Source organism: Prorops nasuta, unplaced genomic scaffold, assembly GCF_024137725.1.
Source record: "Prorops nasuta isolate Cenicafe-Biocafe unplaced genomic scaffold, Cenicafe_Pnas_1.2 PNAS00005, whole genome shotgun sequence".
NCBI lineage: Eukaryota > Metazoa > Arthropoda > Insecta > Hymenoptera > Bethylidae > Prorops > Prorops nasuta.
Window position 1 is genome coordinate 6,398,516 of NW_027116802.1, and position 14,573 is coordinate 6,413,088.

Here is a 14,573-nt window from a genome sequence, read left to right on the forward strand (position 1 = left end):
ATTAGTTACAGTAGTAGTGGTAGACGGTACACATGGTGGTGGCGGCAGTGTCGTCAGTGGTGTGGTCGTAGCGGTTTTGAAGAGTATATAGTATTCGTATCTGAGTAATATTTATTTATATATATGTGTGTATATATGTATTACAGATAGGATATATTACATTGCGTGTATGCGACAAATACATAGGAAATAAAACATTATATTATTATGTTTATCATCTATAATACCATTTTTCAAAATAAAATAACTAATAATAACCTTTTCTTTCCTTTTGTCATTATTGAAAATAATCATGTTTAATACGCGTACAATTTGATTTTACATAATGAGTTCCACAGCTGTTTGTAATAAATTATATTGTTTTAATTCGGTTATTTTGCGCAATTCGATCAAGATTAACAAGATAAGAGGATGATAATAATCATATTTCGTAAACGTCATAAACATTCATTATATTGACGGCTATTTATTACTATAATAATTGTTACTGTCAATTGCTAAAAACATCGAATTATCTTCCAGCTTATCTTTATTACTGATGAGGAGAGCATTCTTCCAAAAATGACTTTTTCCAAGTGCTTTGTCAACAGAGTAGATTTAAATAGACGCCTATATAAAAAAAACTGCTTCAAATTCCCCGAATATGCTCAATAAAAAAAAAAAAAAAAAAACTCGAGTAATATAAATCTGTCGGTTGGTTTCAAGATAGATTTTTTTTAAACAAAGATGTCTCGTGAACAAAATATATAGTAGAAATTATAAAAATATGATAAACTTAATAAAATATTTAAATTAACGTTCGCTCAATTGTGAGAATAGTTATTTATATATTATAATTGTATAAGATTGTGAAATAATTGACGTTAAATTGAATTTCGCTTGATTTCGAAACAATTAAATAAAATCTTAACAAGAAAAATTATTTTTTAGCAATATTAAATTATAAACTATAGCATTTTCAAGTTCATAATAACCCTTAATGTAAAATTTAATTAGCATTCAGAATTTAAAAAAGAATAATTAGTCATTGGATTGTTCCAGCGATATCTGGCCAAAAAAGCAAGGTTGGCGTGCAACAATAATAATGATTAGTACATATTCTCGCGCTTTAGAAAGTTTTATAGACGATTGGCGCAAAAAGTATTACTGCACATTTATCTCCATTAAAAAAAAATGCACTACTGTAAATGATCCTACGTATGTACGCTTATAACGTTTGGCCATTTGAAAGTATCGAATTAAAAACTTTTTAATTAAAAAGTAAATTTAAAAATGCTGAAAAGAGGTTTATTTAATATTTTGCGTTTTTTTTTCGAAATCGGTCCAGTCTGATAACATTTGTGTGGTCACGGTGTACACGCGAGTAAATGCACTAAATGTGGGGTATAGCACCTCTTTTATGCCAGCCTACCAGCAGCCTACCAGTCTACGGATACGCCGCCGACTACTTACCTACTTATCGTTTCTGTTTATTCCAATCCAGCTACTCGCTTTATGCGCGAGCTACTCAAACCTATTCGATGTTGTGAACTGGAACGGAATTGGCGTCTAGCTGCACATACCCGGAATTATCTACTTTGACAGTTTTCTCGTATCAAGCGTGTTCCCCTTATGGAGCCTGCGTAACTTTGCCACAATCATAATTTCAAAACCAGGTAATTCCTTCATTTCTTTTATAGACGCTTCAATTTCTTAATCATTTATAACATATTTTGTACAATCATACGAGCTGCATTTCATTGATTCTTGGAAAAAATTAAATCTAAACAAAAAGTTGAAGGACGATTGACTCTCGTCACTCTCGTGCAACAATAGTGAATTTTAATTACTAGGTTCTTTCTTTTATTGTGCTTCAACTATGGTTTTTCCTACTAATGTCCTTATTTTTACAGTTATATAAAAAATATATATCGGGTGTATTGCACAACAAACCACCTTGAAATATTTGTAGAACGTTGAGCTTTTACTTTCACGTTGAACAATCGAAGCTCCAATTACTAATGAAATAACGAAAGACAAAGAGTCTCTAATTGGATCTAATTTTGTAATATAGAAGCCTGCAGTAAAACATATTTTGCACAAATAATAAATGACTGTATATGAAATTAATGCAGTAGGATTTTATTTTGCATTTGAAACGGAAAGAAATTTTAAACTGTAGCAGATTGAAGAATTTTGTGTTACACCACACGCACAACGGCGGCTTCCGCGTAGTAAACAATTTCATCTGGAGTTTTTGCCGATTAAATTGTAAATTTCGCCGCGAGTTTTTACAACAATGAAGTCTCCAAGCATATAAATTACAACCGCCATATGGATTGTGAGTGATTGTATGGATAAAAATCGAAAAGAGAAGGTGAGAAAAAATATATCGGGTCATTCATAACGGTATAAGAATGCAAATAGTGGACAGTGATCGATCGACAATTGAGATTGAATTATCGAACGCCAAGTGATAGAGAAAGAATACATTTGTTTGCTATTTAAAATCTACAAAGAAAATTGGAAAATCTAAACAGACTTAACTTGCGTTGTTTGCTGTTGAGTTTAGAACGAATGGATACAGACAAAAGAACATATGACATTGTAGAATGTGTATGTATTGTATTATTACTGTATATAACTAAAAATAATGTTTACTTTAGAAAATCGAGGGATTAGATTTTGTTAAATATTGATGAGAAACAAGTGACACAAATTATTGAATAGATTTTTACATTATTTCCATTTAAAATAATTGAATATTAAAAGAGTAACCATCAAGTTGAATGATTAATTAGAATGAAAATCCTTCGAGTCTCTCGATGTTAACGAACGAGAATTATGTAATTATGAATCAATGTTCTTTTAATGGCAAGTGCAAGGAATAATTTTCATTTGCCATTGATTCGAGCTAACTTCAATTTCCGCTTCATTCAGCCTTGTACTAAAGTAATTGATAGAGTCCTCCGTGGTGGCTGGACTGAACAGAATTGACCTTCATTATTTCTATTGGTTAAAATTGAAATTTACGGAAGCCTATGGGAAATATCATGAAGATTCGTGATCCTGCTTATGGGGGAGGATCAATATTCCCATAAATATATCTTGTTCTAAGAGAATTTTCCTCGTAGTTCATGTATCGTGTCCGCTTCACCAGTAACAAAAGTTTCTGCTGAGTTTCAGACAAATAAATACGTTAACTTATGCTAAATCTACTGATAAAATTTTATGCACGTGTATTTTCATTTAAAAATGTGAATTTGACCGTTCAGTAGTAGGTTTAGTGTTAAACTCATCTCTGATTCCATTTTATTAGTGAAATATAGTTCATCGACATGAAAAGAAAGAATGTTCTCCTTTGACAACGCGGCAGTTATTATTTTATCAAATAAAATAATAATTGGTATTTCTATATACGTAAAAAAATGTAATCCGTAAAATTTATTGTCATTATGCACAATCAATTCATCGTATTTTTACGTTATTTGTTAAAAAAACTATTCATGATAAATCTACATCGTTCGCAATTTTAATGATCATATTAATGTACCTTCACCTTTTCCTATTTTAATTTTCTCCACGCTTTCTTAATTTCAAATTCATTATTTCCATTTTTTAATCGTTTTATTTTTATCTCCTCTTAAGTAACGTAACGTAAATGATAACTAAGAAATTCTCAACCAAGCGGTTAAATTTACTCGCTGATAAGGGATTATTTAGATTAGGGAAGGGGATGATTTGGTCGATATATATAGTGAGTGGTTTTGTGAAGTGTATTCATATAAATTATCATCTGACAATATGGCGAAAGAACGTAAATATTTTATTTCTGTGTCAATGCGACGTTTGTTTTTTCAATAGTATAACTCATCGTCAACTATTTTAATTAACGAATCCCGTGTTCATTATGCAATTAATTCACAGCAGTCTGCAATGCTTGATGATAAATTTGCATTGTTCTCAGTTTCGATAATCCTGTTAATTTTCTTCAAGCCTCTTCTATTTTAATTAACACTGTTTTGATCATTCTGATTCACTTAATTTCAGTTTTTCAACTTTTATAAGTAATAATAATATAACAATATTAAATTCTCCACCAAGTAGTTAAATTTACTCACTGATAAGGTTTTATCTGAATTATATGGGAGGGAGGAAGGGCGATTTAGGTAATATACAATATATGGTGTTCGTGCGGAGTGTGTGTGATTTACCATAAAGTGTCAATATGGTGTGAGCACGGAGAGTGAGTGGAGGTTTGCGTTTGTAGTGAGGAACACACTTAAGCGTTGACTTTCAGTGAGAGAGTGTCCTCCGTAGATAAAACGTCATTTTACTTTAGTGAGTTGGTATTGTCGGCGGGCTACTCGTATGGATTAAATTAGAGCGTGCGCATTTGCCTGTGGCTGCGAGTGTCGTGTGTGTGTGTGTGTGTGTGTAATGACGGGCGACACGTAACACGTTTTGCCGGGCTGGATCAGCTGTTGCTTCGCGTAACAGGTTGCTGGACGTTTTGAAAAGCAAGAATGCGAAATTTTTGGCTGTCTCGTCCTTTCGAGGACCCCACGGTCCTTCGAAAACTGATCGCTACTTCCGATTCTGACTCCGACCAGGTACTTTCATCCTCGAAAGTAGATTTAACCTCGGAGAAAGCGGATTTTCACCCACAGCTCGGCCCGCTCGGCCTTCGGAATCAGACCTGGCTGTTCCTGCTAGCCTATACATGTTCTCTCTCTCTTTCTCTTTCACGTACACAAATCATACCTCCTCTTGATCGTTCAACTGAGCGAGATCCCTTGTTACGTAAATCATATCTGTCATTACATGTATTGCCTATAATTTTTACATTTGTTGAAATTCATGAAAATGAGAAATTACCTGAAAATACTATCAAATTTATCCTCTTACATTTTTTAGTAACATAAACTGAATTAAAAATATTATTATAAGTCTCGCTATCAAGTTTTACACAAACACAGACATACCTAAAGAGAAAATTCAATGGGCATGAATTATTGATTTGTAATTAATTTTCAGAACGAAATGGAGAGACATAAAGTTACCCCTGATCAGAGCTTGAAAAGCGTGGAAACTGGAACGTAAGTTGAATAATTGATTTGAATATCAGATATAGCATATAACGAGTTTTCCAGAGGCGAGAAGTTATACGAGTAAGATAAAATGCTCTTTTAATTGAACGATTATCATTGTAGACTAAAATACGAAAATGTGGAAGAACAAACATGGAAATTTTGGAAGAAAAGAAGATACATAGTCAGCATCCTGGCGTTTCTTGGATTTTTCACTTCTTATATACTCAGGGTTAATCTCAGCGTGGCTATCGTTGCTATGACAGCGCTGAATCCCAGGAGAAACGAGACTAGTGGCATAATTTATTACGTGAGTTTTAATCAATTCATTTTCTCAGTATCTCAATGGTGAACAATAATATTATTATATACTCGAGGAAATTTTTAGAATGATTAATATTTATACTTTACTCATAAAAGTCAGATTGAATATATGGCATAGTAAATACGAGAAGATAAAATATTTTTGACGAAGAATATGAAATTGCTAATGTTTAAAATTATCAAACTAATTTTAATGTTTAATAAAAACGTTACTGATAAAAAAATGTCGTATTTTACAGGAAAGGGAATTTAACTGGGACTCTAAAACGCAAGGGCTAGTTTTAAGCTCGTTTTTTTATGGGTACCTAAGTACACAGTTGTTGGGAGGATGGTTGGCAGCACGAATCGGTGGTAAACGTGTATTTGGTATTGGGATTGCAGCCACCGCTCTTTTTACAATAATCACGCCGCCCCTGGCAAGGGCTAGTGTCTACATTCTGATTACCCTCCGCATAATCGAAGGAATTTGTGAGGTATCTCTTCAAACAATTCAATTATAACATTTTGTAATCAACTTACTGAAAAATATGATAAAGTAATATTTCTATACAATTACTTTGATCTTCCGTGTCGAAAGAAAAGAACATGAATTTTCGACAGCTTTAAGATTTGTTCCCACTATATGTTGTATCTATGTTCCATACTGGTTGCATTTCCTATTTCATCAAAATTAAATACTACCTAGCTTATTAGCTGTTCTACAAATCATCATATATTTCTTTACATCCAATAATATTTGACAAAGAGGTAAACGGAACAGGCATGAGACGTAGATGTAATGTACAGTGAGAATTAATATTTGTGCATATAATCGGAATAAATTTAGATCTTAAAAATATTTTACTTTTTAATCCAAACTAAGAAGTTATTCTTTTTTTTCTGGTAAAGATAATTTTTACATAATAAAATCAGTTTCACTGTATATTTAATGTGTTAATTTGATAGTATTTGTATTTTAGGGGGTTACTTACCCATGTATACACGCGATTTGGGCCAATTGGGCACCGCCGTTGGAAAGATCAAAATTAGCGACCATCGCATTTTCCGGAAGTTTTATTGGTACCGTCTTCGCTATGCCGGTTGCTGGTTTAATGGCAGAACGCTTTGGTTGGTCCTCGATATTTTACGTTTTCGGTGCAGCCGGCTTAGTTTGGTTTGTCGTTTGGTGGATCGTCGTCAAAGATCACCCGGAAGATGATCCTTACATCTCTACTGCTGAATTAAGTTATATTAGAGGTACCCTCGGAAGTACTTCTCACGAGGTGAGTCAGTCCTCTTATTAACATCGATCTTATTACATTTGAAAAATAACATCATAAATAACAAACAAATTAATTTTTTGAAGAAAATAACTCACCCCTGGAAAAAGATGCTATTGTCCCCTCCAGTTTGGGCCATTGTGGCAGCACACTTCAGTGAAAATTGGGGATTTTACACAATGTTGACACAACTTCCTACTTTTATGAATGGTTGGTCACATTTATTTTTCCTCTTTTCATTTAATACCGCACAGTTGGTTCGATAGATTGGTCATTGTTCCATGTGCGATATTTCCCATTCTATATTGCTTTCTTCTCATAGATTTTATACTCATTGAACAGATGTACTGAATTTTAAGCTCGATAAGACTGGCTATTTGTCAGCTTTGCCATATCTGGTTATGTCTATCGTTGTCCAATCCTCTGGATACTTGGCTGATTATTTGAGATCCAAAAAAATCCTAACCACCACACAGGTAGGTCTACGTGACTATATTTGTTATCAATTTTTTTTGCAGATACTTACATAATACGTTACAGGTACGAAAAATTTTTAATTGTGGGGCATTCATCTTCCAAACTGTATTTATGATTGCGACTGCGTTTATTTTGAAACCAACGGGGGCAGTTGCTTGTATCACTATAGCAGTTGGTCTTGGAGGTTTTGCTTGGTCTGGCTTTGGGTAATTATCATCTTAAAAAGTCATCAAAGCCTAGTCTCCCGTCTGTGTTTCATATTTTCAGAGTTAACCATTTGGATATAGCTCCGAAACACGCAAGTGTCCTCATGGGAATTGGAAATACCATTGCCACCCTTCCTGGCGTCGTTAGTCCAGTTATTACTGGGTACATAGTGCAGAATAAGGTAAGTACAATTGAGCCTCGAATAAAAACAGTGAGAAAATTTAAGCTTTTTTTGCAGAGCGCAGGAGAATGGCAGATAGTTTTTTTAATCGCTGGAGCAGTCTATTTAATTGGTGCAATTATTTATGGACTATTCGCTTCTGGTGAGCGTCAGACCTGGGCCGATGATGCTCAAATTATTAACAAAACGGACCAAGACAAATCGCATGACAATTCTGCCATGGAAATTGATCGTTTATAATCGTCAAGGGTCAATATATTTTTACGTTTTGCCTTTCATGCGCATTTTTATGTGCTATACTTTGTGATACTAATGAAGGTTTTTTGACAAAAAAAAAAAATCGCTTCGTAAAATTCTATTCATATATGAATTTCGGCGCCAATGGAACCTTTTTAGTACATATATATATATGTATGTAATGTACCTGTAGATAATACAGCCAATTTAAGCTAATAGACTGGTTTCTGAAGGTTTTAGGAAATGATCTGCAGAAATTTTATGTGAAAATAATTAATTGAGCCATGTATAGTTATTTTATGACAGAAACAATATAATTTAATTTACGAAATGTAAGGTACGTGGCCATCAAAAAAAGAAGCAATTGATCAAAACTATAAATAGTGTATATGGTTTCTAGTTGAATTAGCATTTACTGATATAATTTTATTCAGGAACTTTAGTTTTCCATTGTTATTTATAAAATATTTTATTTAAAGGTAACATTTATGTATGAATATTGATTTTTTTTTAAATTCGTAAAATATGAGAATAAAACATAATAAAAATTCCTTCATATTGTCGAAATTTGGATACATGAACTCTTTTCTTCTTATTATTCATTATAGTTGGTTAAAAAATGCATATTAGCAAGTCCATACTCACATTAAATATTAAACGAACATTACGGTTATATCTGCTGACAACTTTACATGTATCCAATTTTAATAAATTATTCTTTTTTTTAAGAAAATATATCTTTTCACGCATTACTACTATACATATAACTGTAGTATATATACGGTTACAGTCCCCTATCTTGTAAATTCAATAAATTAATATTTTTACAAAAATTAAATGAAATTCAGTAAAATTATAGATTACAGCAATGTAGTACAGTAAACACTCTTGCTAAGAGAGTCTATCATTGCTGATTATCCTTAAACGGATAGATTTAGCTATATTAAAAGTAGATTATCATAACTTCTATATTCAGTATGGCGAAGACAAATTATAGTATCGAAATATTAATCTACTATAAACCCATTAATACTCTATATGATCATGCTTTATTAGCAGCAGGTATATTATACTATAGTACTAAAGTTATTATTTTTTGAAAGTACAATGCGTTTTGTGACAAATATAATTTTTAAGGAATGACATGAATTTTCAATATTTATACGCATTTTCTTAAGCTAGTTTTGTTTTAATAACTTGGTAATATCCAAATTAATTTAATAAAGATGAGAAAGCATAAATATAAAAAAACAATGTAGATAAAAATTAAAAGAGCTGATCTCAATTGAAGCATTGTCAAAAATTTAAAGTTTTTCTTAGACGACAATAAATATGAAGAAAGTGGTATTGTAAATCCATAGTTTTGCTTGATTAATGATTTCATCGACCAATGAAATACATTTATTTTTCTTTATAAACAAATATATTGCCTTTTCATATATATGTATATTTTATCTAAAATATGGTTAATACCTTACTACAAAAGTCCCCAAAAGGTTCACAATAATATGACCGAATAGTTCTTAGGAAGAATAACCCTGAGGATTGTCTAACGATAACTTTTCAATCATGTCTTAAAGGGCTTTTCAGAAAATTTTTCGCTATGCCAATATCCGGTTGCTTTACGCAAGTTCTGTAGTGTAGATCCTGTTGAGTAGCTACGTACTCCAGGGAGTTTGCGTTAATTAAATTATTAGCAGTAATAAAAAAATACAACTTATCATATATTGTTTATAATCTAATACTTTACATCGACTTTAATTGCCTTATATTCGTCTGATTTCTGGCGGTTCGCATACCGCAATCGAAGCACGTCACTTCAGCTCCACGTGCCGTGGGATTTCACTCAAAAATGCTTGACATTATTTTAAACGAATTTTTTGCTATGCGACGAACACGTAAGAGGCATTAACTAAATTATCTTTTCTTTTTTCCTTTACTATGAATACCAGAATAGAGTTTTTATAGCAGTACTCGCTAAGTGAATGTATGACCAACGAAAAATTATATATATATATATATATATATATATATATTCGAGACAATATTCTTTAATTTTAAGAATCTGAATTTGTTTGTGTGTAATTATTATGCTCCGCTGCACCTTCCTAAAATAGGATACGACGAGTAGTGCGGGTTGATGTATTTACATAATTATTATTGTTAATTTATGAATTTATATAGGTAAAGTCTTTTCCATAGTGATGTGAGTTTGAAATAAAAAAGGTAAGAGTGAGCGATTATAATTCGACGTATATGTATATATTTCTTCCTAGATTAACTCAGTCTCGTATAAGTATAGGTGGTTCTTCATACACACACACACATATTTAACTTTATATCTATATAATTATTATAGTACTATTTTATCAGTGTATTTTTGACATTATTAAGTGATAAATAAGTATAAAATTGTTATTATCATTTTACATTAATTTCCTCTAAAATAAATACATCGTAATTAATATTATTAATATGAATTGATGCAATATATCTCGCTCCTATGACTATTTAAGAAAAGGAATAATTAATAATTACATAAGTATAGTATAGTACGATTATACTTTAAGTAATAATCTTATGGTTATAAAATTTCAATCTGCTATGTGCAAGACATTGAATACAGATATGTTTTTCATCAATAGCATACAATATAAACACACCGCGCGCAATATGCACTGATGTTTTTCACGAATTTTTCACTTATTTCGCTGTATTTTCATTGATTATTGAATTATAAACTGAGGAAAGTTCGAATTCCCAGCACAAGCACAGCACACCCACCAGGCACTGACGTTTTTCACGAATTTTTAATTCTTTTCACTGTTTTACGGGATAATTTTGGATTCTGCATGGAGAGAAGCACGAATTTCGCTGAATTTTTTGGAGGAAAGCGTGGAAAGTGGAAAAAGTGAAAAAGGCCCGGTCGGTCCCGGTCGCCGTTGGAAAATTCGAAAGGCCGTCGCGGCGGCCAATTCGGAAAACCAAAATAAACATGGCGGCTCGGCGGAGTCGGAGTGGGGAGAGAGTAGAACCTGCCCGCACAAATCCGAAAAATGGTATCATTTCAGTTTTTGGATTTGTGCGAGCAGGTTCTACCCTCTCCCCACTCCGACTCCGCCGAGCCGCCATGTTTATTTTGGTTTTCCGAATTGGCCGCCGCGACGGCCTTTCGAATTTTCCAACGGCGACCGGGACCGACCGGGCCTTTTTCACTTTTTCCACTTTCCACGCTTTCCTCCAAAAAATTCAGCGAAATTCGTGCTTCTCTCCATGCAGAATCCAAAATTATCCCGTAAAACAGTGAAAAGAATTAAAAATTCGTGAAAAACGTCAGTGCCTGGTGGGTGTGCTGTGCCTGTGCTGGGAATTCGAACTTTCCTCAGTTTATAATTTAACAATCTCTTAAAATACAATGGAATGGATCTTATCTTGAATAACACTCTTTGTGCTCTCAGTGCTGTGAACCCTGTAGAGAAAAAATTGAGGTAGGTGGTGAAGTGTCGCCGTCCCGTATATAATTTTAATTTACTTATATAAATAATACAACTAAAATAAATGAGTTACTACTTTTAAAGGAATAAGTTGAGTATTATATTATTTTTCTACATTCTGCACTAAAGATTGTTTCCAAATCACACATTATCAGTTCAATAGTAGTTGCAAATATTATTAAACAGAAGATATATTTTGCCTAATGTAAATAAGCATTTATCAACTAATTTTTCAACTACTTTGTATAATCTCACTTAAAAGAGATTTTATTTCACAATTTTTATATCATCTCCTCCTTTTTACTTTCTATCCCCATCATAACTGACATATAGCCAGCAGCAGTTTTTAAAACCTAAAAATAAATTCCTGTCTTAATTAAACTTTAATGATATATATATTTTATAAAATAATCTTACACTAGAATATGTCTCCACAGATAATACGCTAAATTTTCCTGCAGTCAATTTTAAAGGTTTCCTTGCTCGAAAAAAAATAAACATTAGCATTTTCATATTATTTGGCATCAATTCATACCAATTGGACTCTAGAATAGCGCTTCTCACTCCGTCACTCTGCAAATGAAAGTATATACAAAGATTACGAGCCTAGACCTTTGTGGAATTAAAAAAAAAAATATTTTTTAAAGACGCTTTAACATGTTGAAAATAATATGGCAAAATTTTATAGACAGGCTAAGTCTCTCTCTGTATGTCCCAAAATTTGGATTTTATCATGACCTCCCTCAGTGTGAAGCGGTACGCTTTTTGAAACCATTAATTAAAACTCTGTTTACATTAAAATCATCAATACATAATACATTCTCTATTAGAAATATATATGTGTGATTTATCTTGTAATACCTAATTTTTGTTTATAAATAATTTTCTAACGAATTTTTTATATTTAAAAATAATCCATACAAATTATGTGTGATCGTTAAAATTGAAAGTTAAAATGTGTTCTCATTCCCCTGTAGCAATGATTGTGGAATCTAAAAACAAGCGGACTTTGCTCTAGTCAAGTCGATTACAATAATAACAATTCGTGCTACCGAAGATTATAGTAATATTTGTTGACAATTTTTAACGTAAAATTTTCTTATTTATTCAATATCTTTGATATGAAAGCATGAATGCTTTAGTTTTCTTTGGCTGTTGAATGTGAATCCAACATCAGAAATTGTTTCTGAATTTTTATAACATATTGCCCTTTTATTTTCCTTTTTTATACAGTAGATTGATGCTCCAATAGTTTATATTTTACCGCAACGATAAGCAGTTCACCCATGTAACAATAAATGAAAATGAATAACATGTTACCCAACATGCAGTTAGTCACAAAAAGTAATTCGTTCATTGAAAGGTCTACTGATTTAGAAACAGCCTAAAAAAAATTAAATTATTCTCTTTTAAACTTTTTACTTTTATAGAGAAAAACTTACTTTATAGATCGAAAAGCACTGAAAGCACATCAAAAATGTGGAGAACAGGATTTGAACGAGGAAGCAAATGTTGAAGGAATCTTCCATACTTTTGGCAAACCTTGAAATGTAACAAGCGTTCTTTACAAAACTATACATATTTAAAGAAAAAATAAAAGTAAGAAAATGCAAACCGGTGCGTATAAGCATTTTCTATACTCTTTAAGTTACTTAACGAGGAAATGTTTATAAAATATAGAAAAGTAAACTAAAAATAAATAACGTATTTAATTTTATTCTAACCAGTTAAGATATTCGTGTTTTCTTACGATGATTCCTACAGCCAGTCTAAATCCATCAGGATTTCGCAATTTTTTGGATGTATTGATTGCTTGCTTAAGGGCTCTGTGTAAAATTTCAAACTGAGCGCAGATGTGAAAGACCAGTAGGTACACTAAGCAATCGAATCCCGAGTAGCAGATCGTTAAACAGTAAGTAGCAATTAACTGACCTAGACAAACTAATTGATAATAGGGGGTGACCTTGAATATTCCAGGAAATAAGGATGGAAAGATGAAATTTCGATCTAGACCGTTCAACTCCGAATTTATTATCATGTGGAGCTGCTTAACCGTCAATGTGAAACCGGCAATTTGTGTAAACACATAGCAACCAATTGAAATTTTCCCCGAAATATTTGCATATTTCAACATGGTCTCCGCATCCTCCTCCTTTTCCTTCACATTTTCCCAATCTTTCGCGTAAGACCTAATCACCTCACCTAGCACTGGTATATCAAATTTTAATAAAATTCGTGAAAAGTGCTACAGTTAGTTTTCATAATTTATTATTATTATTATTGTCCCTTAAATTATACTTCCTGTTTATATAGACAATCAATATCTATATATGTAAGAGTATATTTCTTTTTCATAATAAATCGGCTAAAGCTAGAGTACAAAAATTGAATGTTTAGGAAAAAATATTAAACGATTGCGAGAAATACATAATTTAGAATAAAAATGGGAAATTATTAGCGCCTATATTAAATTTTATTTTATATTAATTAAAAATTAATATAATAAATATATTCGTCACACCAATTAAATCATACTTTTATAGAGAGTATAGTTCAAATAGTGTATCTATTTTTTTTCAATTCAATTAATTCAATGCTTACAGTTTGGATACTTCTAATAAATCACACGATTAAATAGAATTAATTCGTTATGTAACATACATATGTCATATTGGAAGTGTGTAGTTTAAGGGCTGCTTTTATTATCACAAAGATACAAATAATTTTATTGCAAAATTCCAACATACCCTTACTGTGAGACTTGACGGCGATGAACTTTGTAATACCGATTATAACTGGAAAATTAGCCATTGATAAATTACTCGTAATCATCATCAAATTGTTGTACACTGTGAAGAGCTGAGCAGATTGAGGAATGAATATTAGAAGCACCAAAAATAGCAGGGGTACGATGTAACGATAACGCAAGAAGGAAAAGTCCTTTTCCAATTTATGCTCCTCAGGCCAAATTCCTAATACCAATAGACTGATTCTTATGCATTCCATAGCAAGAGTCTCAAACATAGTCTTGGAATTGAATTCTTCAATTTTAAGCGAACTCTCAATGTGTTAACGATATGACAATACTACGATACGAGAACTTGATAAAGTTTCTCCCCTTACGAAGTCCGAAACATTTGTGACTCTCTATACGGAATAATATTTCCCTTTACAAACTGCGCATGCTCGATTGGTCAACAATTTCCGCTTGTGTGTTTGATTTGAAATCTGATGGGGAAAAAGTAGCGATTGATCAATTATTCGTTGGATGCTAAAACTATTAGAAGAAAAGTTGGATGATTTAATGCGACAAAGTTTCTTCCTC

General features: G+C 32.1%; 2 protein-coding genes across 2 annotated transcripts; one reads left to right on the plus strand and one right to left on the minus strand.

Moving 5' to 3' along the window:
• Positions 1-4,322: 4,322 nt before the first annotated feature.
• On the plus strand, positions 4,323-10,228 carry MFS9 (major facilitator superfamily transporter 9). Its single transcript, XM_066726642.1, has 10 exons — positions 4,323-4,592; positions 5,017-5,078; positions 5,193-5,379; positions 5,633-5,866; positions 6,353-6,655; positions 6,739-6,862; positions 6,995-7,128; positions 7,193-7,335; positions 7,397-7,517; positions 7,575-10,228. The coding sequence occupies exons 1-10, from the start codon at positions 4,506-4,508 to the stop codon at positions 7,755-7,757; spliced, it is 1,578 nt and encodes a 525-aa protein (XP_066582739.1). The 5' UTR covers positions 4,323-4,505; the 3' UTR covers positions 7,758-10,228.
• A 1,091-nt stretch (positions 10,229-11,319) lies between these two features.
• On the minus strand, positions 11,320-14,356 carry LOC136773451 (odorant receptor 4-like). The gene is made up of 6 exons (XM_066727147.1): positions 13,996-14,356; positions 12,973-13,456; positions 12,691-12,790; positions 12,513-12,632; positions 11,666-11,821; positions 11,320-11,601 (listed from the first exon to the last, which is right to left on the minus strand). Exons 1-6 carry the CDS (start codon positions 14,270-14,272, stop codon positions 11,530-11,532), a joined length of 1,209 nt encoding a protein of 402 aa, XP_066583244.1. The 5' UTR covers positions 14,273-14,356; the 3' UTR covers positions 11,320-11,529.
• Between the last annotated feature and the right edge of the window lie 217 nt (positions 14,357-14,573).

What these genes read in the sequence shown, in the direction of transcription:
- MFS9 (XM_066726642.1), top strand. Translation starts at nt 4,506, where the DNA reads ATGCGAAATTTTTGGCTGTCTCGTCCTTTCGAGGACCCCACGGTCCTT. An exon ending in AAAAGCGTGGAAACTGGAAC is followed by an intron (nt 5,079 to 5,192) that starts GTAAGTTGAATA and finishes TTATCATTGTAG; the next exon opens with ACTAAAATACGAAAATGTGG. An exon ending in TCGGAAGTACTTCTCACGAG is followed by an intron (nt 6,656 to 6,738) that starts GTGAGTCAGTCC and finishes AATTTTTTGAAG; the next exon opens with AAAATAACTCACCCCTGGAA.
- LOC136773451 (XM_066727147.1), bottom strand. Translation starts at nt 14,272, where the DNA reads ATGTTTGAGACTCTTGCTATGGAATGCATAAGAATCAGTCTATTGGTA. An exon ending in AAACACGAATATCTTAACTG is followed by an intron (nt 12,791 to 12,972) that starts GTTAGAATAAAA and finishes TTACATTTCAAG; the next exon opens with GTTTGCCAAAAGTATGGAAG. An exon ending in GTGAACTGCTTATCGTTGCG is followed by an intron (nt 11,822 to 12,512) that starts GTAAAATATAAA and finishes TTTCATTTGCAG; the next exon opens with AGTGACGGAGTGAGAAGCGC.